Source organism: Pempheris klunzingeri, chromosome 18 (assembly GCF_042242105.1).
Source record: "Pempheris klunzingeri isolate RE-2024b chromosome 18, fPemKlu1.hap1, whole genome shotgun sequence".
Taxonomy (NCBI): Eukaryota; Metazoa; Chordata; class Actinopteri; order Acropomatiformes; family Pempheridae; genus Pempheris; species Pempheris klunzingeri.
The window spans coordinates 16,559,935-16,586,101 of NC_092029.1; the positions used below are offsets into that span (position 1 = coordinate 16,559,935).

Consider the following 26,167-nt stretch of genomic DNA (forward strand, 5'->3'; position numbering starts at 1 on the left):
AGCTTAGAGACCCATCTCGGGAGTCTTTGAGTCAAGGGGAGATATTTTGAGTCCTCTTTTAATGAGGTACGTTGACTCGGCTTGCATCAACGCCAGGGCAGCTTTCAGATGGTGTAGTTGCCTTGCTCAAAGGGGCAACCTGAGCAGGTTGCAACAACAGAACAAATAAAATATACTCATATAGTGACAGTGATCACTCACCTTGGAGGGCCTGAAGCAGAAGGCAGTGGCGGCGGTGTCAGACTTCTCCCTGTCCTGCAGGACCAGTCCGCGGTCCTCGGTTAGGCCCAGGTAATGGCCGGTAGAGAGGTGCCGTAGTCGGAATGCCTGCCCCCAGCGAATGTGGCTACCGCTCCAGCTGGAGACAAAGTACTAGTGTCACTAACGTTGCATACATCTGTGGATCGTTTGTGTTCTTCAACACTGGAAACCTCACGAGGCTGATTTTACAATCAATCTGTAGTTTTATTTTAAACGCAGACTGAATGAGATTGTTATCTCAAAGTATCAAAATACTTTTTTGGTACTGCCTGAAATGTGTCTTTGGCATCAAATATTTGGTCAAATATTTTAAGTTTTGCTTACTTATGCATTTATGTATAGACATGCATGTATTTCTCACTTACATGTATGAACATAATAGTTCTATTTTTCTATATTTTATTTTTATCTTTGTTTGTTTTGCAGTATAACGTATCCATTTCAGCTAGCTGAGCAAACAGCTCTCTGGCTCTGAATCTTTGAAATCATGAATGATAACGTTTGAATATAGAGAGACACCACAGATAAATATTTATTTACATGTTGAACAGAATTCCTTCAGCTAACACGGACTGTGCCATTTCTCTCTGCAGTGCAGATTAAATCGCCCAATTAGAATATTTTCAAAATGCCCGTAAAACCAATCTGCGAATAGAATGAGAATGTCAGCTGAGAAATAGATTAAGTTGAATTTTTTTTTACTGTCAGTGGAGCTTAATTTTCCACTGTTGAAAAAATGTCTCCCTAAGCCGAGGTAGAGAACATGTGCCTTAATAGATGCACCTGCACCGTTCAAAGTGTACAGACTCTGACAGGCAGTCCCAGTGAGAGCTGGCAGACGAAGTGACTGGAGGATAATTGCGTGGGTGGCCAGTTAAAGAAAGGAAAGAGAAGAGGAAGAGGAAGAGGAAGAGGGAGGATGATAGACAGAGAAAGAGAAGTCAATTGAAAGGGATGGTAAACAGAACGGCACCCTCTGAAGGACTTTGCCGGCTAATTGGAAGTGACAGTTTGAAGTAGAGGGAGGTGAAGTTTATTTATAACTTCTAGTACAGCAACTGTGATATTTGTACATAAAGCACCAAATTCTTGTTATTCTTTGTGAAGAGATCCCTCTCATAAAGTCAAAGCTTCTATGTATTTCAGAGAGAGAGAAACCTATGTTGGAGTTTTCTTTTATTAACTTTACTGATTTTATTTCACACACTGTTTGTGTGTGCATTTGTGTCTGATCTCACCTGATCCGGAGAGGCTCCAGTCTCCAAAGTGAGCGGGCCTTTGACGCTCCCTTTCCCGCCTCAAAGTTCACTATACTGAGAGCGAAAAAGACACAAAAGGCTTCTGTTACTTCTGAGTCTTTCAAGTCACAGCGGGAATGAAAGAAGTTGAAATATCTCTGCAGTTGTGGCACAGGAAATACCACTAATATTGAGTCTCACTGCTCAAGCATTTGGACAACAACTACTTTCTAAACTGTTGATCTCAAAGCTTTTTTATACTGATTCATTGGTCACAAGATTACCTGGATTAGCTGAATAACTGATCTTATTATCTGCTTACCTCTGCTCCTCCTCACTCTTGTCTGCTCCAGGGATGGTCAAGCTCTCATCGTGCCCACGACAAAGACGCATGACATGACCACCGATCAGATACCCTAATAATAATGATTAGGATAAAAATGTGTTACAATACCCACTTTGATCAGACAGAAATTCTCATACAGACCATAAAAGTGGATTAGCTGGGGTCCTGAACTTGCCTACGAGCATGTTGCCTGAGGAGCAGGTAGGCTGGATGTTCCACAGGGTCTGCATGAAGGAGGCGTCCACCTGGCTGTTGCCATTGGAGATAGAGAGGTGCTGCAAGACAGAAGCAGGGTGCCCATGGCTTTAGACAGAAGGGCGAAGACTGCCAGTGAGGTAGTTGTGTTAGCAAGAGGGGGGCATAGACAAACACTGAGAGTCAGCACTACTGCACAGAGGAGGGAGATGCCCCAGTGTTGGGATTGAAAAGTGATTAAAACAACTGTCTCTTCTTTGGAGCTGCCAAACGGTGTTATAACGCTGGGGGCTGCAACAGTGTTTCTCTATGCAGCAGTGTCCAGATAATACAATAGTGCCTTGCAGCAGAAGCACATAGAGCAGCTGTCATTTCCCTACAGGCAGGATTCAGAGAAGAGTTAAAGCTCGAAGTGATCCTAGCCTCCAGCTACATCTTCGCAAGAGCTGATGTGTTGATGGACAAAAACATGCAAATGTGGGACATCTTGTTCCATCTCACTGAATTCCCCTAGAAATTAAGTACTTTTCCAACATGTTTGGGCCAAACATAACTATGCATTTACTTGTTTTATTAACACAGCATGTACTTCAGTGCAACCTTTCCTACATGCTGACAGGTGATATGGATTGATGGCATTCTGTGCATTAAACTACTGCACACCAGCGTGTGGGTTGCAGGTGTGTGAAGTCAAATTTTTTAGTGCACTAGCTGCACCTAATGTGGCTTCTGACATTTGGGCACCAGGTTCAAACACACCGCAGATGAAGAGCAAAGGAAAACCGCTAACACAATTCAGCCTAACTGGTCATGAAGCAACAAAAGCAAGCGTCCTAAAAAGACTATGTCACAACCTTTTGTTCGCGGTAATGGAGCACTGATCGCTCTAGACTGAATTTCTGATGGTTTTTTTCCTTCCTTCAAAAGCTGAGTGTCTGTCATGGTCACATCAGGTAAAGATTTCCCATCGGAGCAGAAGAAAGTCTGGCTCTTGGCCAGTTTTGCTTTAATTGCAAATTTCCCTCCCCGAAGGACCAAAGCAGCCACTAGGAATCAGCACTGCTCACTCTCCTATGCCTCGCACGTTGCTGTCCCTCCTTTTTTCCATTTCTCTCTCTGCCTCTCCCTCTTGAAAGCTCCCTCTCCTCTCTCTTTACCTAGGAAGTTAATTGAGGTTGGGTGTATAGCTCTGCATGAGGGAGCCAGCATTAACTCGAAGCTCATCACTCAGAAGGATGCCTTCCCTAAAAACAATTTTTCAAAAGAAACTGTACAGGAGGGCTTTACAAGTAATCAGATTTCCATTACAGATAGCAGTGTAAAGTTTTAAAGTTTGCCCCGTGAATTGCCTTGTCACTCTGAAGTTGGCTGGAATGAGACGGATATCAGAGCTAGTGCCTTTTTGGAGAGAGACAGTGAACCAAAGCAGATAACACCAGCAATGCGGGCCACATTATCTCCAAAATGTGGCACATTGTCTGCCTCTAAACTCTTTAGAGGCAGACAATTCTCTTCTAACATGAAAACATTTGGCAGAGAAATAACAAAAAAATAAATCAAAACAACAGAGAATATGAATAAAGCGAGATCGACAAGCAATCCAGTTAACAGGAAATAAAAGATGATACAGAGCAGTGAAACAAGAAACAAGAGGCTGTATCTGATCTATCCACACTGTCTGAAACAAATCATAAATATTCATGGAGAAAAACCTCTTATCCCGAAAAGAGAAACTGAGCAGAGCCCTGTTGATTTAATGAGAATAGTGTGAGCTGAAATTAGCCAATCATTTTTTTAAACTGCATCTTCTTCTCTAGTGTGTGATGGTTAGTTTAAAATGGATCTCTGTAGCTAATGCTCAACTATAACTCTAGTTTTTGAAGAAGTGTTACTATGGGAGTCATTTGATTAACGGTATCAGAATCAAGCAGCATTTGCAGCTTTCCTCTACGTTTGTCAGATTGCTTCATTACTTTGAGTGCGTGTTTTCTGTTAGATATCTTTGGATATCTATAATATATATAATATAATATATATAATATTTGGGCAATAATTACCATGCCTACAAATGATTTTTGGCTTCATGATGAAGTTGTTCTATTTGTTAACCTTCAAGCAAGAACATCAAGAAAAAACTCTATGGCTTCTTTTCCATTGATGCCACTGAAAAAAAAATTATGTATTTGACCGTCTCAGTTTTACTGCAGTTTGAAAAATACATTTTGTGCAAAGGACATGCTGGACTTAACCTACCAGGTATCTCTCCGTTGACACGCTAACAAGGATCATGTCATCTCCGATGCGGACTTTCTCTCCTTCAGATCTCTGCTTGGACGCCGGGTGGATGGTCCACCAGCAGGCCTCTCCTATTGACACAAGTACACGAATCATTATGCGTATTTTGGTGGTAATGTAGAATATGTTCAAACATTTCAGCAGGTCTATTGTCCAACACAGTCATATGTTTGCTGTTCTGGAGAGTCCAACTCTCTGCTGTTAAGGTGACGGCATGTCTGCATTCTGAGAGATGAAAAGTATGAAAAGTAAAACTAAAGGAGCAGTTGAAGTATCATTTATGCTTGATAAATGGCCACAAGCATTTCCTTAGTTCAAACATCAAATGTAGCACAGAACACAGAGCGCAGTTGCAGTATTTCACCCCTGGGTATTGATTCCATTTCAAGGTTAGGTTGACCTGAAGCGGCTACCGGATTCAAACCGAATTCAACTGGAAACAGTAAAAAGTCAAGTGAACTCCGTCAAGTGCCCGTTAGTCATACTGTACCTATTGAATCTTCTTGTAGTCCGACATCAAATGACAGCTTGTCTGTCAGAGACCTTGATGTCTTCAAACAGGTCAAGTACTGGTGAGTGACAAATGAGTTAGTGGCAGTTCAAAGGAAATATTTAAGAAATCAGCTTTTATTCAAATATCTGATTAAAGACTAAAAATATATATAAACAGAGAGATTTTCCAAGTAAGTATAAATGCTAAACACTTTTTTATTGCTGCTCTGACAAGTGCATAAGTGTTATATTAGTATCATACGTGTATATATTTCTTATTTCAGCATGTGGCACTAAGCACTATTTCATTGGGCATAGTCGATGATGATTGATACTCACCATACCACTGAAGGAGTGGCGAAGGAGGATGGCATGACCATAGAGAAGGGTCCGGTGTCCACCCCCCTGAGCCGCCTGCCAGGAAATACACAGGTTACAGATTATCATCATATCATCATATCATCATATAGCACCCTTGAACTCTGGACCCTGTCAGTTTTGACATAACACAAAAAGTTAGTAACCTCCACATCACCTCTATGTCAGACATTAAGTCGAGAGTGTCCTCTGCTTTTGACCCTGTGTGGGCAAACTGCATGGGACTGAATGGATAAAGTATTCTCTACTTTGGACCTCCATTCCAAGTGCAAGCAGGAAACAGACAAATAAAGAGGGAGGGCAACACACTAAACTACACACGCAATCAAATAAACCAACAAACATGTACACTACCACACTCATAAGACACCTTGCGCATTCTTGCGACCAAGAAGAATAATTATATATGATATATATACTGCAGCACTGTGAGGAAATGTGAGGAAACAGCTGAACAAAAAAGAAAAAAAGATATCATTTCTTCTCCACCACTGAGGCGATTAAAGAAAAATTTACTTACCTTTTTAATCAACCTCTAGCGGCAGAAGAAAAAAAAAAGAAGGTAGCATAAGCAGTGACATTTTTTCAACAATTTTAATCAGGTGTTACTATTGTGAGCTGGATAAAAACAAATTTGGAGTGTGTGTGTGTGGACATGATTTTCCATTAGAGGGTTCTAATAATTTTCTGATAATTTTCAGAAATGTTTGCTTTTATTCTGTTAAAAGATTGGAGGATAATTTCGCCCAATGGTCACATACCCGATACTGCTGCTCAAGCATTCAGACACATGCTTGATCTGATTGTCTCTTGAGGTGACAAGCAATGTCTAAACTTGTCACAGAAACAGCTGGGACCAAGCCCAGCACTGGGATTAAGCTCAGGACTGGGTCTGTACTAACCAGTGCGGTGCACACTGCACTGTTTATCCTATAAGCAATACATGACAGCTATCCTCTTTCTTGTCCAGTTGTCAGTGTTAATTTGTGTTTGCTCACGGGGTCAACTTTTACACTGACCTACAGGGAACTCCAAACTGTCCCTTGAATATGACCCCAAGCTGATTCTCTTTTAGCTACCTAATCTCTCCCAGATGGCTTGTATACGGCAGACAAAAAAGGAAACGGAGTTCGATCGAAAGAAAAATGGGAAGAGTATCCAGCAACAGCTGGGAGTGAGGGAGGGGGTACAGAGAGAGAGAGAGAGAGAGAGCCAGCCTGTATTTCAAGCCTGCTGTCGTGCTGACACATCACTGCCAGGAACTGTGACCTTTGGTTTGCTGCCCCTCCAGTTTAAGTACCATATCCTAAACAGCTTTGTACTGGGAGTACATCGGTGTTAGAAACAAAGACAGAGAAGTCTGTACGAGTGTGTTTGTGTGCATGCATGTGTGTGTGTGTGTGTACAGTAAGCTGTATCTTAAAAGAATACTGTAGGTTTTTGGAAATGTAATCGGCCCACATGTTAACAGGATATATCCAGACACCAGAATCATCCTTTGTTTTGTGGTAGATCGCTGGCTTCGGCACATGCCACACATTGTGCTGACTAATAGCTGCATACTAGCAAAGTTAAGTTAATGAGATGTAACATGTAGCTTTAGCACTGATGATCACACATCATATTTGTGGATCGCTTTACTTTTTGTTTTTGCCATCGGTAGTTGGTGTGAGTACTGAGAAAACCAGACTATCAGAGGACTGTAAACGTCTCAGCAAAACTGAATGATAATTCAGTGGTGGCTGGAACCCGCAGTGTTTCCAGTCAGGGTAAGATACACCTAGCTAAAAATAGGTTAACACTAGCTAAAAATACTCTCTGTTCACTTAACGATTAACATCAATGGGAGTAGCTAGAATCAATACTGAACTCGCATCTCAGTATGATCAAAAGCATCGCGCACAGCCCAACAAACCACCACAAAGTTGAACTAACACTTTTTAAAGTAGTTTAACCAAAACATGAACGTTATAATGAAGTTGCGACTTATTTCGGGGCTAATTACTGTAGCTAGCTAGCCTTAGCATACACGCCAACAATACACATAGATCGCTACGCCCACTTAGCAGTTTATTAAGTACACCTGTTAGCTACAACAGTCCTGAATGTTACATTAACACCTTCCTTCATGGTCAGTTTTTGTTGAAGCTGTTATGGAGAGGTAAGGCTTCAACTGTATGGTCACTTTGGAAAATGTAGTTTATGGCGCTGTTCAACTGTGCTGCATTACACAGGTGTTTGTTACTTAGCCTGAAATAAAACACCTGGAGAGTAGAAAACAGTAGAGTTCAACAGCGTCACAAACTACATCGTACTAAGTGACATTCCAATCGATTCCACCATTAAAACGCAGAGAGAAGAAGAGGCGAACTGCGCGACATCAATTATGTGCCAATTTTGATTTTTTTTTTTTTTTTTTTTTTTTACCTGTGTACCAAACCTTCTTCTGTACTGTAACTGAGAAGTTTGTAAGTAGTGTCTGTAACAAAACGCTAACGCCTGGGATGTGTGGTTACCTTCATCCATCAGGGACAGTTAGTTTAGAATGTTTAACTGTTGAGACGTAGGATACCACCTAGACGCATCTGTGACCTCATCACGTCGTACGTGCTTCCTTCCGTAAGATGGCCATTGGTTTGTTTTTACTCTAACGTCTAATAAATTGTAATGTTATGTATTAGTTGTTTTCCATCAACCATTTGTCCACTCAGCTGCAGCTACGAAGTTAACCCACAACTAATAATTATTTGCTTCATCAATATTATTTTTTAACAAATAAAAGATATACATCAAGATAATGCTGAATACTATGGGGTCTGATAAGTTTTGATAAGTGTTTATCAAAGACCAAAGCGATACCATACGCATAACTGCTACAGAAAAGTTCACCCGATCAGTTCTAATCCATTTTCTCTGGAGATGATTTATTTCCTGGTGATTCCTTTGGAAGCTGTGTAAATGTGCCTGTGTGAAATAGACACCTAAACCTCATATTTTACAGACTCACTTAAAACATCTGGATGATTTTGGGTGGCTGTTTTTTTAATCGCTGATATGAGCACTAAGTGATATTTAATATTTCGCCTGCTTGGCTTTTTGCTAATGCTTGACACAGCCATTACACTAAACCATGACTAAGTAATTTACTTAAATGCTCACTTCATATCAATAGCTTATCTTATATGGAGCAGCCTGAGCATAGGAAATAGCACACTAATCAATTTTTCAAGGCCGTGAGGAAGGGAGTCATGCCAGACTCATTGGCTGAGTACCATCTGATATATTGATTCTCATGTACATACTCAGTGCCCTGTCCTTCAAATCATCTGGATGATGAGACAGAGATTGTGCTACACTTGCTTTACATTCACTTCTTAACAGTCCATCAAAATATGATGTACACCATGATGCGTAATATGTGACAGTTCAGAGAGAAAAAAAAAAAAAAACACACACACACACACACCATCCATCCAGGCTAGTTATTCTACAAAAAAAAATTTTAAAAATAAAAATAAAATAAAATCAAATGTTGTGTTTTGGCAGTCCAGTGTGTTGTGTGAGTTATATGTACAGAAAAATAATCCTTGCTCAACAGCTCAACAGTAGTACATGTGAACACTCTGAAATCAAAACTGATTTCAGGACATTTCCTCGTGCCAATACCCTTAAAATTAATTGACGTGAGACCAAACCCAGAGAAAACAGAGCAGCACACCCAAACCAAAAAGTGAGTTTTCTGCCAACGTATGGGTTTTCAGATCATTTCATCTAGATGCATTAAATTAGATAAATTCTGAAGCTCATTGCTACCTCTTGGTAATGATAATGTATGTATAAGTATTAATCTTTCAACAGCACAAGCTTTTCAACATGTGTACTGACGCTTGAATCTCATTGCATTGAAAGCAAAGAATGGATAATAAATGGCTTTAAGCAAATGAGAAGCAGACACTATCACTTGAAGGTACTTGCACACTTTGCACACAAAGCAGTCTTCAGAGGCGAGGCATTTGACTCTTGTGCACAAGGTGACAGCACCAATGGAAGTCTATTTCAAGATTGCCATAATTTAAAGTTCAGAGACATCTATGACAAGCTAATTGATTGTCTGCAAACTCGCTGGGGGAAAGAGGGTATGATGAGCTACAGTGAGAAATAAATGTAATTTCAAAATATCCATCTGCACAATATATGATGAGGTGGGAAAATTTAAACGTATTACTATTTGCTTAATATCCCCCCACAATGCATCACCTGCCATGGACTGTTAAACTAAATGCTGTATATGCTTTAAGTGCAGCTTTTATGGCAATCGAGAAATGGGCGTTCATTTCAAGTGAAAGAGCCGAAAGCTCAACCCTTGCGTTTGGCAGTCTGTCATGCACACTGACAACATGATGGATGAACGAACTGATGGACCTACCCATTTTTCATGATCAGCACTCTAGTAACACACAAATACAAATGAAAAGAATGTGTTATTGGGGCGTATTGCAGTCAATTACACAAATCTGAGAGCAACAATAGATAAAAAAATGGGCCCTTACAGTGGAAAGGAAGAGGAGGCTGATTTATTAGCCTTGCTACCAGAGAGTTTGTATTCAGGCCAACATCATGTTGTCTTGCCAAACAAGGCCAGCCAACAATGTTGCACTGTTGAGCACAAAACAAATCTGCTACCCAGGCTAATAACAATGCAGGCCTAATTCACCAGTGGATAGGAACCTAGCGGTATACAAAATAAGACACTTAAAGACACATCAGTGCCAGAAGGCTATGCTGTGCATGAAAGTACAGTCAGAGCAAGAGCCATCCAGCACAACACGCAATTTGGAGTATTTTACTATTAGTATTGTGGGATTTGTACTCAATTCATCTTAAAAGTAGCACTGTAATGCTGTGTAGTGCTCGGGCTTCTCTAATAGCTGCAGCTGTACTGCACACTGATTCATGCTACCATAGCTTTATCATCTCTGATCCTAGATACTAGTGGTCTGTCCAAAATATTAACTAATAATAATACATGGGCCAATATCAACACAGACCATGTGTATCCAATAGGAACAGTGATGAAAAAAACATTTACAAGCAATTTCTCGTAGGTAGTGGTGATCTATTCGAGAATTAAGCGCTGTTTTCTCTTAGTTTTTCCCAAAAGATATTCAGAGGGAAGGGCTCCACATTTCATCCAAACAAGTGAGATGCCATCCCTTTCCAGCTCTTAACCTTCCCCTCTGGATCTACTCTAGAAGTGCTGGGCGATGAGATTAAATGACACATGAAATGACTCTGTTAGAGCACAGCAGCATGAGTGAATATGAGCATCTCGACTTGGGTTTACAGACCACACGTAGTCCACCGGAGTGCTTTGCCGCTGTCGATGACACCCCGCTGGCACCACAGAGTCTCTGTCCAATCAGAGATTACTTACCTGCTCTAATAAACACGCCAAGTGAGCTGGAGCGGAGCTGTGAGAAAGGGGGCTCACTCTGTTTAGCACAGCGTTTAGCATTGAGGGAGGAGGCTGTGGATGCAGCAGGGCACTCGCAGATCATTTCCCTCCTTTCTTTGACCCCCGATGGACTTTTATTATCACGGCCCTCTAATCTCTTTTTCGCAAAACTGGGACGTGTTGCAGAGAATGGCAAGAGATAGCCTCTATTTAGAATTTGACTGCTGTTCTTGGGGTTAATGCAGTTCAGAGCATTGCTAGGTGTGATTTGTCTGCTGGCTCTAAATGCTATTGGGATTTGATCAACCTACTTACTGATTTGTAACATAGTTTCCTAAAAATAAGCAAAATTTACTCCAGAAATATTTTGTGTGTGTCTCTGGTTGTGTAATTCTCCCATTCATGCACATTGTTGTGGGCAATGTATTGGAGCAGCCATTACAGTAAGGTAGTATTACAGTATGTATTACAGTATGTCCCTTGTACTGTACCTTCAAAATACTAATACTCAAAAGTCACCTTTAAGTGTCTTTGTAATCTTATGTGTCGATAGTCAGTTTTTTTGAGTGTTCAAATTCAAAATTATTGACCTTAAAAATCAGCATTTTTGCAGGTTCAAGACACATTGATGTCTCTTTTGGATGCACTTTTCTGCAGATGGGGAAGTGGGACATCCAACATGGCCAAGATCCAGCTAGCAGAGCCTACAGGTACTTGCGAGTCAGCATGAAATTTTGGTAGATGTTACGACTGAATGACTTTGAACATTAAATGTCACATTTTCAGCTCCACAAAGTTGTGCTCCATCTGTATTTGATCTCCACATCTGACATTAAAGTTTGAGGTGCTTCTTTCTCCTGTCTCCTGACAAAGCCTGATAGCATTTGAATGCATCATTTTGGGAACAACAGCAGAGGCATCAAGGCTGGACTTGGCTTTGATTGGGTAGCCTGGAAAAAAAAAACCCTGAAGTATTTCCAATCAGGCCAGTTTCTCGCATTTGAACTGAGACGCCTCCTCTAAGCAGATTTGGTGCCTTTGTGTTTCCAGTACTGTGACTGCTCCTTCCAGGGAGGGATTTCTTTTCATGTTCACTCAATAAATATCCTTTTGGCTGAATTATGGGAACAGAAAAACATTTGTGAAGAGCATTATTCTGTCACACTCATCTTAGGCTCCAGTACATATAAAAAGCAATATCGCAGAAATAGAGCATCAAACTTGTAACTGAAATTTATACTGTGTAAAGCCCCAAGGGCATTTTGTGCTGCTGGACGACTAAAAATGGATTTTTGTGCACGAGTGTGCATGTATGTGTTTGTGTATGCACGCGCTGAGTGTGTTTGTGAGCGTGAGACACAGAGAGCGGTGGGGTATCAGTGAGAGGGAGGGAAGTACTCACCCCTTCGCTGCTCTGCCCGGTGTTAGCCAGCATCTCCTGCAGGGCCCGCACTGACAGGGACTGCTCCAACACAAAATTACAAATACACAGGTCTGGAGGAACATACTGCAAGGAAGGAGAAAGACAAGGATGTAAGAAGGGAGAGAGGGTAGGGAGGAGAGGAGGACGAAGGGACGAGGGGAAAGAAACATTAGTTGAAGAGGCAATGACAGGCTGTTTTCTCTCCTGGGTACAAAAACAATATGCAACGAGTTGATTCTCCTTGAAATTCCTTGACTTTGTTTGCGCCCTTTTATGTTACCCGTGTAGCCTCGAAGATATGCTGCTGCACCCAGCCTCCCTGATCTACTGACTCATGACACGACAGTGGCAGGTTGTGAGAATCAGCATAACAAAACCTCGAAAAATGTGAGAGTAAAGACTAAGGTTGGAGAAATGTGCAGTTTTGTCTCTATCATTGTAAACGTTGTGTTGTATCCAAGCAGTCTGACAGACTGTGATGTGCAGGCAGTGACCTAAATAAAGATTGCAGTGTCAGTCTAAAGTAGCTCTTGGGCCAGTCACGACACAGTAAATAGGTATTTATTCAAATATTTTTGGAAACAAGTTCTTGAGCTGACATGGCTATAAGGACAAGAGAAGTTCAAATTGACCAAATCCATAAACATACAAGCATGTGAAGATGTAGTCCACTAGACAAAAACTCTCTTTGCTGCCGTTACAATACACTGAATGCACATTTGTATTTACTCTACAGCGTGTTTGCTTCGATCAGTCATGTCACTAATTCTGGTGACAGTGATGCAACGCATTAGAAATTCTTTTTTGTTCTTTTCTATTCACATTTATGAATCTTAAAGAAGTGAGTTGACTTAAAAACAACGGGGAGATTATAACATTTTATCTATTATATTATATAATATTTATTGAAAATCTCCATGGCGGTAAGTGGTTACTAAATTAAATGCGGGCTCTGATCTGAGACAAGAGACCAACTGAAATTATTAAACTGCGCAGGGAGAGATGTTGCACATAAATAATTCTGATGACTTGCAACTTCTTTGCCATCCTGGTGTGTTGCTAACGAGTGGCTGGGGATTATGAGGAGGGCTGTCAAAAGGTGCGCAGCCTGTGGCAGCAATGGCCAATAATTAGTTTGGCTAGGATTTATTCCTCAGCACGCACTGTTGTTTGTCTCTCCGCTATAAGAGGCTCCAGATCTGGATTTCAACTCTCAGCAAACTGTTTAAGTTTGCCTCTATACATTCAGTGCGCTGCTGCTGTGGTCAGTGCGTGCTGTAATAACTGATAATCATAAATTATTCAGTGATAACAGAATATCCACAGCAAGAGGGAGCGGAGATGAAAAATATACTGATTTAGCAGTGGATCTTTGAGTCAAGTGAAGTTTATTCAAATAGTCAATGGAAAGAGAGGACACTGAAAAATAAAATGAGGCTTTTTAGATTACATAATGCTACATAATTACATAATTACATAATTAGCGGCTACTCAACAACAGTTTAGAAGCAGACCTGGGGACCTGTTCATTACTTGCTTGTCAAATAAAGAAAAATTAATTTACTTTGTGATGTGCTAGATGGCACTGTTGATTAACATTACACTGATGACATGACATGTAAACAAACACATTAGCCACGGTCCAATAACTCCCACACCCTCACATCAGTTCATATCCCTGACTTAGTACCCTTAAGTGACCCTAGCATTATTTAGCACACACTTACAGCTTGTTTCTATTTCATAACAATAGCCAGCGTTACATGAGCTGCACTGCCGCCCATCACCAACCCACCAACACAGCAGATGACGAAGAAAAAGTGAAGGTGTCGGGTGCCTGCCCTGACTCTGTAACACCACCAGCCGACCCTTGACCTCCGCAGTGAAGTGAGAAATGTAAGTGGAAGGGGGGGCTGCTGAGTGATAATGAGGATGGCACTGCTCAATATAAACATCCGTGGGAATCTCCACCACCTCTGTGTGTGTGCATGTGCACAGTCCTGTGAGCTCTAACGAATAGCCTTGACGCAAAATATGGTCCACTCAGATAGTCATCATTTAATTGTATCTACACTCAGACAAGATGACAAAAAAAAAAATCCAGGAAATATGACTGAAAAAGACTTTTATAAAAAGCTAGCAGCCCCCCAGAATCTAGTTATTTCGCCACAAACAGGGTCAGCTGAATATTTACTTTTGCCTGAGAGAGGCCGCCATATTATATGGCCCAGCTTCACCTATGGTGTCATACGACCTTCTTGAGATATAATTCACAGCCTGCCGCAGACCTTACACCTTTTATGAATTATTCACCACCAATTTTCCAATTAACATACTTCTTCCAGGGTCGTGCAGACATACTGAACATTCTCTCTTGTCTGGAAATAGAAAAAGACTGTCTCAGTGGTCACAGCGACCTTTAGAAAGTTTTTTTTTCCCTCCAAACTCTGTGGGGGGGCTTGATTCAGCACTATAATATAAGCCATAAAATGGCTAAAATGAACCTTCACAAGATCAAACAGTATTGTTTGACAATCTGGAGAATTAGCAAGCGTATGCAAGCTATTCGAAAGAGATCAACTCGAGTGAAATAAGATTAATTCTGTCTTCTCAAGGTCATCTCCTGTTGTAAATCCCATTAACTTCCTCTTGCTCCCTAACAAAATGCACGTAAACTGAAATGACTTTCTAAGTGTTAAATCTGTAAATCTGTGGTGGTATTCTTTATTCCTATGATTGTCAACAAATCCTGTGAAAAGAGCAAATCCTCATGTTTTTCTGTGTAGCCTCCATTGTAAAAGCACATATAATAAGCTATACAATAAAATATAGAAGTATAGTACAGTATAGTAGAAGTAAGTGTAGAAAAACAATTGAAACAATGTTGGAAAATAAACATATATAATAACAAAGACATGGATTAACCAATTAATCAAAGCAATAACTAACTAACTAACTAATATGTCTTTAAGTTCCGTATATGTATATCATATAAATGTTTTTATGTATGGTATATATAAGAGTTTGCCTGAATATTCATATTTATGGTTCAATTATGCCACTGTAATGGCCCAAGCTGATAATATGTCTTGGTAGTTGTTTATGGAGTGACATCATATGTAAAACACTGCCTCAGAACTCGTTTTCAATCGGACCAAATGACTCCCTTTTTTCACTCAGGCCTCATTTCTCTCCACAGGCGGCGGCAGGCAGCCAGGCTTCGTTAGAGTCTGGGAAATGAGGTGTCAACACCTGAGACCAGCCAGCAGATGACAGCCCCTCCCCTCGTGCCAAACCACAGCCGCCACCCTCGACACACAGCCACATTTCACACCCAAGGAGGCCCGAAGCATTGTCACCGGTGCGAAGGTGAGGGGGGAAAGGTGTTTGTGATGGGCTGTCTAGAGCTCTGCAGATGGGTGCACAGAAACAAGCCCTCACACCCCCTAAATTTTGGTCTCAAAGTCTTATTTCTCAGTCGCCTGATTAAATCAGGATTTGCTTGAAATGCACAGCAGATGAAAAAATCCAAACTTGGCATTGGAGTGTTTTACAGTTATGAATGTTGATTATCACTCTGACATCTGGCGTGAAACCAAAAATAAAACAGCAAATATCAGCTGCAATGTCTGTCCCACATACATGTGCATTACTAACAAACTTGCACTCCCCACCGAAATCAAAAACATCACTGAAAATGTTGTGACTAATGATGCAGATAATGATATACAACAATCATGTTCCTATTAAGAAGCATATTCTCCTGGGCCAACACGATCTGCCTCATTTCAACAAGTCTTTTTTTTATCTTTTTGAAGACCATACAGTCCATCTTGTCAAAAAGAAGATTAATGAGACGTGTAACAGTGTACTGACAGCTCTGTTGTGTCGCTACAACACCACAGGCAGCAAAATGCTAATTATCGATGCACAGTCACAATGAGAAACTTCACTCCACTAACAAAAGTGGTCAGAAACATCCTTTATGCATATTTGCTGTTGTTTTGGCTGCGAGGGCCCCGTGGTCAACCACTGGGATGCACCAGTGCAGAAACGAGGACATGATCCATGACCAGCCCCACTAACACTGTCAGTTGTGTTTGTTTGGGTTCTCGCCAAGCTGGAAGCCCCACAGTCAGGAGCTGAACCTCGATCGCTGCAGGGGTGGGGGGATGTTTTTCCTCTGCACCACCAAAGCACCCATTTTCATATTGTTTTTTATCCAAGTAGATGTTCTTTGCACCGTGGGGCCTGAGCAGAGTCTGCACTTCCACTGCTATTATTTGACAGGAAAGCTCATCTCATTAAGAGTGGGTGGGAGGGAAAGAGGGGATAAACAGATGGGTTTCAGTGAAAGAAATCACAAGTGTCTCTTTGATTTACACTCTATCAGGAAGAGAGACTGCCAAAGAACAAGACTGCACTGCATACGTTTTTGTGGTGCAACATTATTTTGTGTGTCTGTTAAACTATGCAAGAGAATCACTTTTTTTTTTGTTTTTTTCTTCCAAAAGAGGTTAGATTCCAATTTAATAGTTCAAGGATCCAATTACAGGAAGACGTAATTAATTTTTGGAAAGGGAAACATGAAAGGGAAACAGAGCTACTAATAGGGCTCCAACTTTTTCTGTTGTCACACTTCATCAGCATTAACATCGTCCTCCAGTCTAGTCTCATGTGTAGTTTTCACAACAGTAAATGTCTGAATATTCATATCTGGGCTGATTTCAAGATGTTGAGTAAGCTGCACTCAGTTAATTACATTTCAGGAATGTCTCTGCTGAATATTACATTTGGCAAACGTCTCATTCTGTCATTTAATTGAGAAAGAAGCTTTCCTCTATAAATCTGATAGGTGATCACTGACACCAAGTTTACCAAGAAGAACCTGAACCCCATAGGCCAGGGAGTAGTTGGAAAGACTGTGGAGTAGCTCAACTAATCTGTAAAAATAAAAATTACAATTTGATTCAAACTTTTTTTTAGATATACAAGACTCTTCTGTTCTCTATAACTCTATAACAGTTGACAGTTGAGCATACAGCTAGTTAACTTAGACAGTTAAAATATTTAGGTAAAAGTGATTGTATTGGATAAACAGTTAAAGTTAAATAGCAAAATATATAGATAAATGGTTGAAATGGTTAGCTAAAAGTAATGGATAACAGTTGATATACTTAGCTAAAGATAAAGGATAAACACTTCAAATAGGTTGAAATAATAGATAAATCATTGAAACAGTAAAATGAATGAATGAATGAAGAGTAAACAGTTGAAATAATTAGCTAAAGCTAATAGATAAATGGTTGAAATGTTCAGCTTCTGCCACACAACAAATGCAACATTTACAAATCCGCCTAAATATTGACAGTTCAATTGTATGGAAAGAATTATGGTTATTTCATATTTAATAGTGTTAAATAACATCCACATTAAGACCAGCTCAAAGGAACACATTTAGAATATGATGGGGGTGTTGAAGAAGGAAGACTGGAGCTCATCTGCTGGGTTACAAAAGACAAAAAACTGTGGGAACCACTGCACTACCTCATAAAACTTAAAAGAAAAAAAAAAATCTATGCATTTTCAGCTTGAAAGACAGTGGTAAAACTAGTCTTCAGCCAAAGTGTTTTCAGCAGCAGAGTACTTCCCTGCTGTAAAGGTCATTATTATACTGCTGTGTAACTGCTTTAGCTGCTTTTTTCATGCCAAACTGCTACTGACTTGCCATTTCTTCATGATATCTACAGCAGCCATAAAGTGTAAATTTCAAACAAAGCAGCTTGCCATCGTCACCTTAGCTTCAGATGTGGATTCCAAGTAACAGAGACGGTTTCCGAGTCCCTCGACCGCCAGGCAGAACTTGCGATGCTCCTTCTGGATGGTGGCCACACACTGGAGCACCACCTCGTCATCCTGCCAGACGAGAGAGGAGTGTTAAAGCCAAAAATGTTTGACAGTGACCTATCCAAGACAAATGAGACCAGACAAGAAGAAAATAATCTATATTGGCTTGTTGCTTGTCATGCCTCCCTCACTTGGAATCAAAACATACTATGATATGCACCTTTGACTTATGGAGGTCACTGCTGCTAGTGAAGTCAAAATGGTATAAAAAATAAACCCGTAGATGTGTGTTATGGGGTGGGGGGTGACTGAATATGTGAATGCGCCCTGAAGAGCAAGATCCATCACAGCAAAAAAACAGACTATAGGACGAGAGCACACGTAGAGTTAGATGGTAATTGTATGGAAATAGTTATATCTAATGTAATTAGACTGTTGAGGAAATCACACAAAAGGAATATCTCACTGTCAAATTAGAACAGACAAACAGTTCAGCAGCAGGAAAGAAAAGAACAAAAAACTATATTAATCAATAGCAGTAACAGCAAAGCAGCTCTGAGTAATATCATTTCTAAACCTTTTACGCAGTCTTTGGTATCTCTGTGGGAGAGAGGAAAACCTCGATTCAATCAGCGCAGCCAATAAATGAACATCTGTATCTGTCAGGGTCGGGCGGGTGAGCCTCTATTGGGCAACACACACACACACAGATATTGATTTGTTTGTGTACTGGATGTATGTGTGTTGTGTGAGAGTGTGTGTGCATGTCTCCTGCCAGCTCACGTCCCACACTAATCTGGGCTGATGGTTGCCATGGTTCTGGCTCCCACCTCCTTCACAGCCGTATTAATTCAATAGATTTAGATACAGGCTGCACAGCACCCACAGACTCGAGAGGCGAGCTAACAGACCCTGACAATATTGCAAACAATGGCACTCTGGACCCAAAACTAGACGATTTTAGTGCGATGGTGTGAAGTCCCTGCATGGTCAGACTGTGAAGAAAATCATTTTCAGCTTTTGAAAGCACCCCATTCTACATTTACAAAGAATACCCTACCGTCTCTATAAAAGAGAGAATTATTATCCTAATTTGTAATTTAACACTTCCGTACAGATGGAAATTAAATGGATACAAGAGAAAAGGTGTCAAGCAAAATCCAGAACAGTTTTTCTAGGATTTTTCTGCTCTTTCAACAGATGTACAAGTTCAATCAGACAATGTAGGAGGCCTTTTGTCAATCCCTTTATTTCATATTTAGCATCAGGGGTTGGTGTCATAACACAAATTAGATCCTTGGTTTTTCTGGTTTCTACGCGTGGGAGGTGTTCACGATCAAAAAGGTACTGATTGGACTGTCTTCTCCTTTAACAGTATGGCGCTGCTCTCGTGAAATCTTATGCTACAAATGACTAACTGAAGGCAGAAACAAATCAACATCTTTTTATCATTATCATTATTATTTACTATAGGTGTGGTTGCACAGCCTAAAGAGCAAAATGTGGCTGATATAGATGAATAAATAAATCATGATTATAGGGGCAGTCAGTGATTTATGCAGCAGCTAATTAGTACCGAAGCTAATTAATGAAGATCCAACAAAAAGGCAAAGTTCATGATTCTTTTACAACGTTATTAAATACACACTCTAGTCAATTTGTGCAGCGGAGAAATAAAAATCTATCTTCAAGCACTTTTAATGGATAAAGTGAAGCGCAGTCGAGTTAAATGTCACTGGAAAGTGAATGAGGGGACGAGCTGGCACAGCAGCTCATACCAGCAGCGTTTTAAATACCCCACAACTCGACTTGGAGCTTCGGGGAGGTGCTTACCGATATCAGAAAGCATCTTTGCTGGCTCTGAATCAATACTGCTGCTTTCTGGGTAGTTGTGTGATGGAGGAAATACAGCTTGTTGTTTCAAGCTACAGGGAGGGAAACTCAATATGGCCGCTGGATGACCAAAGACTTGTCACCTCTTTAAAAAGGAGTAAATACACTTCTTTCTTTTCAGCTGTTTGGAATTCTGATGGCCTTATGAAACCAGCAGGTCCTGGCACCATTAGTGGTGTACTATATCTAAGTGTGTATGTAGCATGCATTTTTAAGGCTTATGAAACCGCTATCAGCTGATTTTTGGTGCCAAACTGTTGTAGAAACGTGATTGGTTTCATAAAATTATTTGCCTCCATGAAACATCCGCCAAAGCAGCGATTGGATCCAACACTAAAATACTACACTGAAACCCAGGCAACAATATTCAGATTCAGAAAATTGATACTTTTTGATTTTGATAGTGCAGCTTCAGAGCCAGAGTTGGTCAGAGCTGCACTGGGATCAAAACTCTAGATAGAATGGATGCCATCCAGTCATCTGAGCAGTGTGAAGCAATGGGAGGAAAAGCTGGATGGATGATAATGCCAACATCGTTCTAAATAAATATAACCACAGGAGACACTGTGCATGACAGGGTTTAATGTCAAGAATGGATACATAGTGGCGTTCTCTAATAAAAATCCAATCACAATTGTCAAATCTCAAAAAGTAACAAAAAACCAATGTGTAGCCATAGCTATGACACTTTCCTAACACACTTTCTGTCTCTCTCTGCACTCCTGACTTGATCCCCAGCCAGGGAATCTGGTGAATCTGAGGCAAAGTGATCCTTGCAACAGCAGTGAGACCATCTGCTAGACAGCTAAAGAACAGCATCAGTACTATGTATAGGGCCCTGGCCTTGTAGCGAGAGGAGGCAAGCGAGGGGTTGGGTGGCTGCTTTACCCAGCTTCCAAGTGCAGAGCGGGAACTTGACCCTGCCCTCTCCCAACCCGACCCCACCCGCCCTCGCTACCCCGTGATATCTCTCTGGATCCTGCAGGCCCAACAGTTCTCCACTCTCTCAAACAAAGGAGCGTTTGTCAGTCCGGTTGGAGGTTCTGCTGAATGACCACTGGCAGTGTTGGATGAGTCTCTTCAACAGACCCTGAACGTTTCCAACCCCTCTCTTGCTCTTCTTCCTCTACTTCGTTTGACTAAGCAGCCAGCCTCTGAATACCTTAACAGACAGCAACAGGTGTGTGTGTGTTTGTGTATGTGTGTGCACGCGGGTGTGTGTGCACACCGCCCAATGCATCCACCAACTGAAACATGAGAACTACAGATGCTCCGGCGTGCCAAATAAACTCCCACAAGTCCCCCGGGGCTGCCACCAATGTGAACTTGAGAAAAGGTGAATATGTTCAATCCCTCAGCGCTGCTATTTTGACACACATGCTTTGCACATGCTCAGTGGAGATCAACATGCAGACTTTGGGAAGAAGAAAAAAGAAAGACGGGGGGTTAAAAACTGAAGGGACTGAATAAACTTCCAACACGTTTGTCTCCTTGTTCACACTGTCTCAGTGTGTAGTCTGCCTAAATTGCTCTGACTGCTCAGGTATCACGTTTCTCATAAATGTCAGGCAGGGTGTTAAGTACAGATTAAGCTACATGTTTTAGTAAAGCTTAGCTAACAACATGGAGAGCAAAGTAGATACAGTGTAGATGTGTCAGAACTAAAATCTGACAAGCCAGATTGGGGCTGATGTTGATGCCTGTTACAGCTTCTTTTTAGAACTTCTGTTTATTGGAGATTTCGATATTCTTGAAAATACAATCACAGGTTCTGAATTTTGTACATATGTTTTGAACATTTCTTAGTCTGAAGAAAAAAAGAATGAAAAACCCCAAACATTTAAAATCCAAAACTTCAATTCAACGTCAATGTTTGATTACACGATGACACTGTAATCAAATACCAGTCATGGGTTTATCCTGTTGAAATAGTCCATAATAGTCTAATAACAACCTGACAGCAATCAATAAATGAGATAGTTTGATGGAAAAAGTCAAGAAAGTGCAGCCAAAGTTCACAAAGCACACAGCCACTGACCCAACGAACGAGAGAGAGACACGGCTCTCAAATGTATGTACCTACAGACTGCAATTTAGTGAGCTAACAGCAGAAAGCACACCTTCTGAGCCGAGTGGTGTGGTAATTATGACCTAAAGGTAACATTACTCTTTAGTTGTCAGGCAGAAAAGCTGAGACTAGCTATTGTTGCTAGTTTCTCCATTGTTTCACATCCTGCTTTTAATTGGGCTGGTGGGCTTTTCTGTTTAACAAAATCAGTCCTCTTGATAACAATATCACAAAGCATATTCTATTGGTTATTTGACAGCTCTATCATAAGTGCTTTCACTCCAAACACAACCAGCACTGAGTCTGGTTTAGGTTGTTTCTGTAAGACCAGACCAGGTTTGGAATACTTAACAATATTTAACAATGCATGGGGGGTTCCAAAACACATGTGCTAATGAAGCTGGTACCTGTGCACATCAGTCACAGGATAGATTTACAGTAGGAAACATGTAGGAGAGTACTAGTTTTGATAGGTGCAGTCTCTATAATATCTTGAGCTACACACAGAAAAGGAATAGATGTGTTCTTCTCATGTAATTTCCACTCCTAGATCCTCTCGCCTCGCCTCTTTCAGTCGGTCCAGTATGACTATACAGTCTTTGCGCCAGTGTCTCATGAATTTTTGATGTAGCTCCTTCAGTTGAAGGGCTGAACAAGAACAATGCATCCATTGTGGAACCAGGTGACTCTTTGGGAAAGGATGGAAATGGTATTTTTACAAAAATCGAACTTTTCCTGTAGTTTATGGGATGTGGGAAAAATCTTGTCAATAAATAAGTCTCATATAAAATGTATGCTTTTGAAGTGCCACTGATGAAATGTCAAGTCACAGAGTGATGGAATGAATGTGTGATTGTCAGTGGAGTTAGCACTGAGAATTTCTGCCAGCTAAAGTGTCTCCTCATCTGATTCAATGTAAGGCTACTGGAATAAATCATAACTAGTATTGAAAAGGGGAGCAACTTTGATTTTCCAACCTTAGCCTTGTGTGTGAAACCTAATGTCATGGAGTCTATGGTACAAGACCTTTAATAAAGCCAAAAGCAAGGGAATCCCATGTGTCCTTGGTCTTTGTAAGATAGCTTTCTTAATTCTTGCATCTGTCAAAATCCTGCATTACTTGGTCATATAACTTTGAGAAATTTGTTTAAGTACATCAGAAAACTTTTGAGTTATGTATCCCAAGGTAAGTAAATTGATTTGAAATTGCAAATGGTAAGGAGTTAAAAGTATGTGTGCATGATGCACTGCTTTAAGAGTGACTAGGAATAATATACTTTTAGAGAGGTTAAGCTTATATCCTGATAGTATTCCAAATCCTTTCAAGTTTGACATCGTAATCAGCATTCATTTTGAAGTGTTTGAGATATACAACAATAAATCATCTGCGTATAATGACACCTTATGTTCTGTCCCTCCTCTTAATTCCTTTTAAGCCTTAAGTGGTATGCAGAGAAATAGCAAGAGGTTCCATGGTGATTGTGAACAGCAGCAATGATATGGGGCATCCATGTCTAGCAGAGCAGCCAAGGGGAAAATAACTGGAACTGTTGTTTGTCTGTACTGAGGCCTGAAGCATTGCATGCAATTGCGAGCACAGCATGAAATGTGAGACTTTGTGTCACATAACTGTGAAATAAACTTTCTTTTGTGGATCCCTGGCTGTGAAAGTATCACAGCCAAGACAGATCTAAAGAATATCTGCACTCATGAGTGATCTGTCAACCATGAGCACTTGACTATAAATAATTAAGTTATTAGACACTGTGTTCCAACTTTTATGTTACATTTTTTAAATATTTTAGAGCCACAGGAGATGGGACAAATAGTGAGACTGTGAAAGAATGATTAAAGGCAGCGGAGTACCCGACAAAGTACAGTGACAGTGAAAAATAGAATTCAAAGCTGAAATAGAAACAGATGAGGATGAAAATAAGAAACTGCTGGAGAGACAGAGAGGAGGACTGAGGAATTTTTTTTTAGCTATTAGCTATTTTCAAATAGCTTTTTAGCTATTTGATATTTTAGTTCTACAGTCATATTTTCTACAGCCACAGCACTTTTGGTTCATATCCAGGCTATAGCAGATTTGGCCATAGTCTGTCGCTGCTCCATCTATTAATCAGATCTGATACAAACTCAATACAGTCAACCACACCTGCACGTTACACCTGCAGCTCCTTCATACATCTAAAACAGAAACAGTGATGAAACAGATTTCAGTTTATCTGCTGGGTAATTTTAGTGGTCAGTACTCTCTGAGGTCAAACGAATGGTCAAATTATGTATACTTAGGTATAAGATTGCTTGTTTAATATGGTCATGCAGAGTCAGTGAAAAAAGCAGTAGTAAATAAATGTAGTAAATAAAAAAATGCCATAGAGACAGATGATCTTATAACTATTCTTTTTTCCTAGGCACAAAAAGTAATGAACATATATATGTCAGCGAGTGAAATGAAAGGCATTCAACACCTAAAAAATAAAAGCCTACATGTCACTCTGCAGTGATCAGGCTCAGGATCAGTGATCAGGTGTTGGTAGGTGTGAAAAGCTGGTAATCATACACCACTGGTACGGTCTTGGTCACTGAATAAATGTAGGAGCAAAAATGTGTGTTCTTCACATTTCACTTGGATTCATTCATGTGCATCTTTGGAGAATGAGGAGGGAGCAAGAGTAGGACACAGACAACGGCAACATTAGATTTTATGTAATTTCACTTCAAAGCTCAAACTTCCACAGAAGCTCACGTCACTCCGATGCGCAATAACAGTTCATCTACTACAGTTCTGAGTTTAAGCAGCAGTAGTGGCTGTGTTGGGTAATGTTTCCAGTCATTGTCTACAAAAAAATCCCCACGCTGCTTTCTGTCACATCTGATTGATGAGATGTTTGAACGAATGAGACTCAGATCTGTGGCTCTTAAACAAACACACACTCAGACATTCAGACACTGAGCTCTAGAATACAAAGAAGATGAAGCTACCTAAGTGGGAAACGTTAGGATTCTGGCCTGCATAGGATTCTCCCTACAGTCCTATACAATGATGTTAATGTCTGTTATTCCAGTATGGAGATGAGCTACATTAAGGACCACTAAGATAGTGAACAGAGGACAGTACAGCCAAGCAGGACTTTGATCTCACCCTGTCTGTGCTAGATGTTTCGGTTTGTTCAAGTTTGATTTAGGTCTGGGTTTCCTTTTTTTTACGACAAACAGATATAGTTAATAAAAGCTGACAGATCTACTTTAAAAAAAACTCAGACACTAGGCATCGCTCAAGACAAATGGTTTGATAGTATGTTCACATTTCCTTTTTCTGACCTCAGGAGTTACACACAAAGATTTGTCACTAATGATTAATTTAAGCATCATGCCATCACTGTCACACATCATGTGCAAGACATATAAGCATGCAGAAGGTGTGCATATCCACAAGTAAGTGTGCAAACATCATGGCTCCAAATGAATAATGCACCACACATCAGAGCTGTATATTAAAAAAATGAAATAAAATTCAGCAGTCAAGCAAGTTTTGCCCCGTAGTACACTGTCATGGATCACAGACGCTAAGATTTATATGGTGTTCCTCTAACAAATTGGATTTTCTTGGCTTAGTTTGTATGCATATTGCTTTAGAGCAGCTTCAAATAATAGAGGCCCCCATGCGTGCAAGGCCGAGGCGTCCACCTCAGCAGGAGCTCTGAAAAATGGGGGGCCTCTGGTCAGGGACGAGGCTAGAACCTCTCTAAAGTCCATCATCCTGTCGTATGAGACAGAGTGGTCACAGGCAGGAGTGTGTGTGTGTGTGTGTGTGTGTGTGTTTGTGCGTCTAGCTGTGAGATGAAAAACAGACTGAAAGACAAGTAAAGAGATCAACTAAAATGAATACATTCACCTGCAGCCAACTTAAACCTCCCTTTCTCCCTCTAAGCCCTCCTGACACACTGACAGTTGTTTTACCCTCCATCCCACTGTGCGTGTTTGATGCAAACTTTAGACAATTTTTAGCTCTAATGCTACAAAAGAAGACAGCATCCTGACAAGGCAAGCCCATTTTCTTTGAATTAGATTTAAAACAGGTCAAAACCTCATTCCTCAGATAGACTGAATACCTATGGGTCAATAGAGGACGTGACACGAGATAAATTCAATGAGCATTTAAGTGTTTCGCAATACATCAGTAGCAGTCTGTGACAAGGTAAACCTCCCTTCCTACAAGGGCTGGAAATTGTTTCCAGATCCATCAAGCTACAGGATGTCATCTCTACAC

At 40.6% G+C, this 26,167-nt stretch overlaps 1 protein-coding gene across 2 annotated transcripts in view; it reads right to left on the bottom strand.

The window, feature by feature from the left end:
• ryr3 (ryanodine receptor 3) overlaps window positions 1–26,167 on the bottom strand; it is a 106,206-nt gene that overhangs the window by 72,140 nt on the left and 7,899 nt on the right. For both annotated transcript variants that reach the window (XM_070848800.1, XM_070848799.1), the window contains exons 2-10: window positions 17,880–17,999; window positions 12,063–12,167; window positions 5,167–5,241; window positions 4,826–4,904; window positions 4,294–4,406; window positions 2,021–2,120; window positions 1,822–1,915; window positions 1,500–1,574; window positions 202–358 (exon numbers count right to left, since the gene is read on the bottom strand). In XM_070848800.1, coding sequence (XP_070704901.1) covers window positions 202–358; window positions 1,500–1,574; window positions 1,822–1,915; window positions 2,021–2,120; window positions 4,294–4,406; window positions 4,826–4,904; window positions 5,167–5,241; window positions 12,063–12,167; window positions 17,880–17,999 — 918 coding nt within the window. The remainder of the gene's footprint in view (window positions 1–201; window positions 359–1,499; window positions 1,575–1,821; window positions 1,916–2,020; window positions 2,121–4,293; window positions 4,407–4,825; window positions 4,905–5,166; window positions 5,242–12,062; window positions 12,168–17,879; window positions 18,000–26,167) is intronic.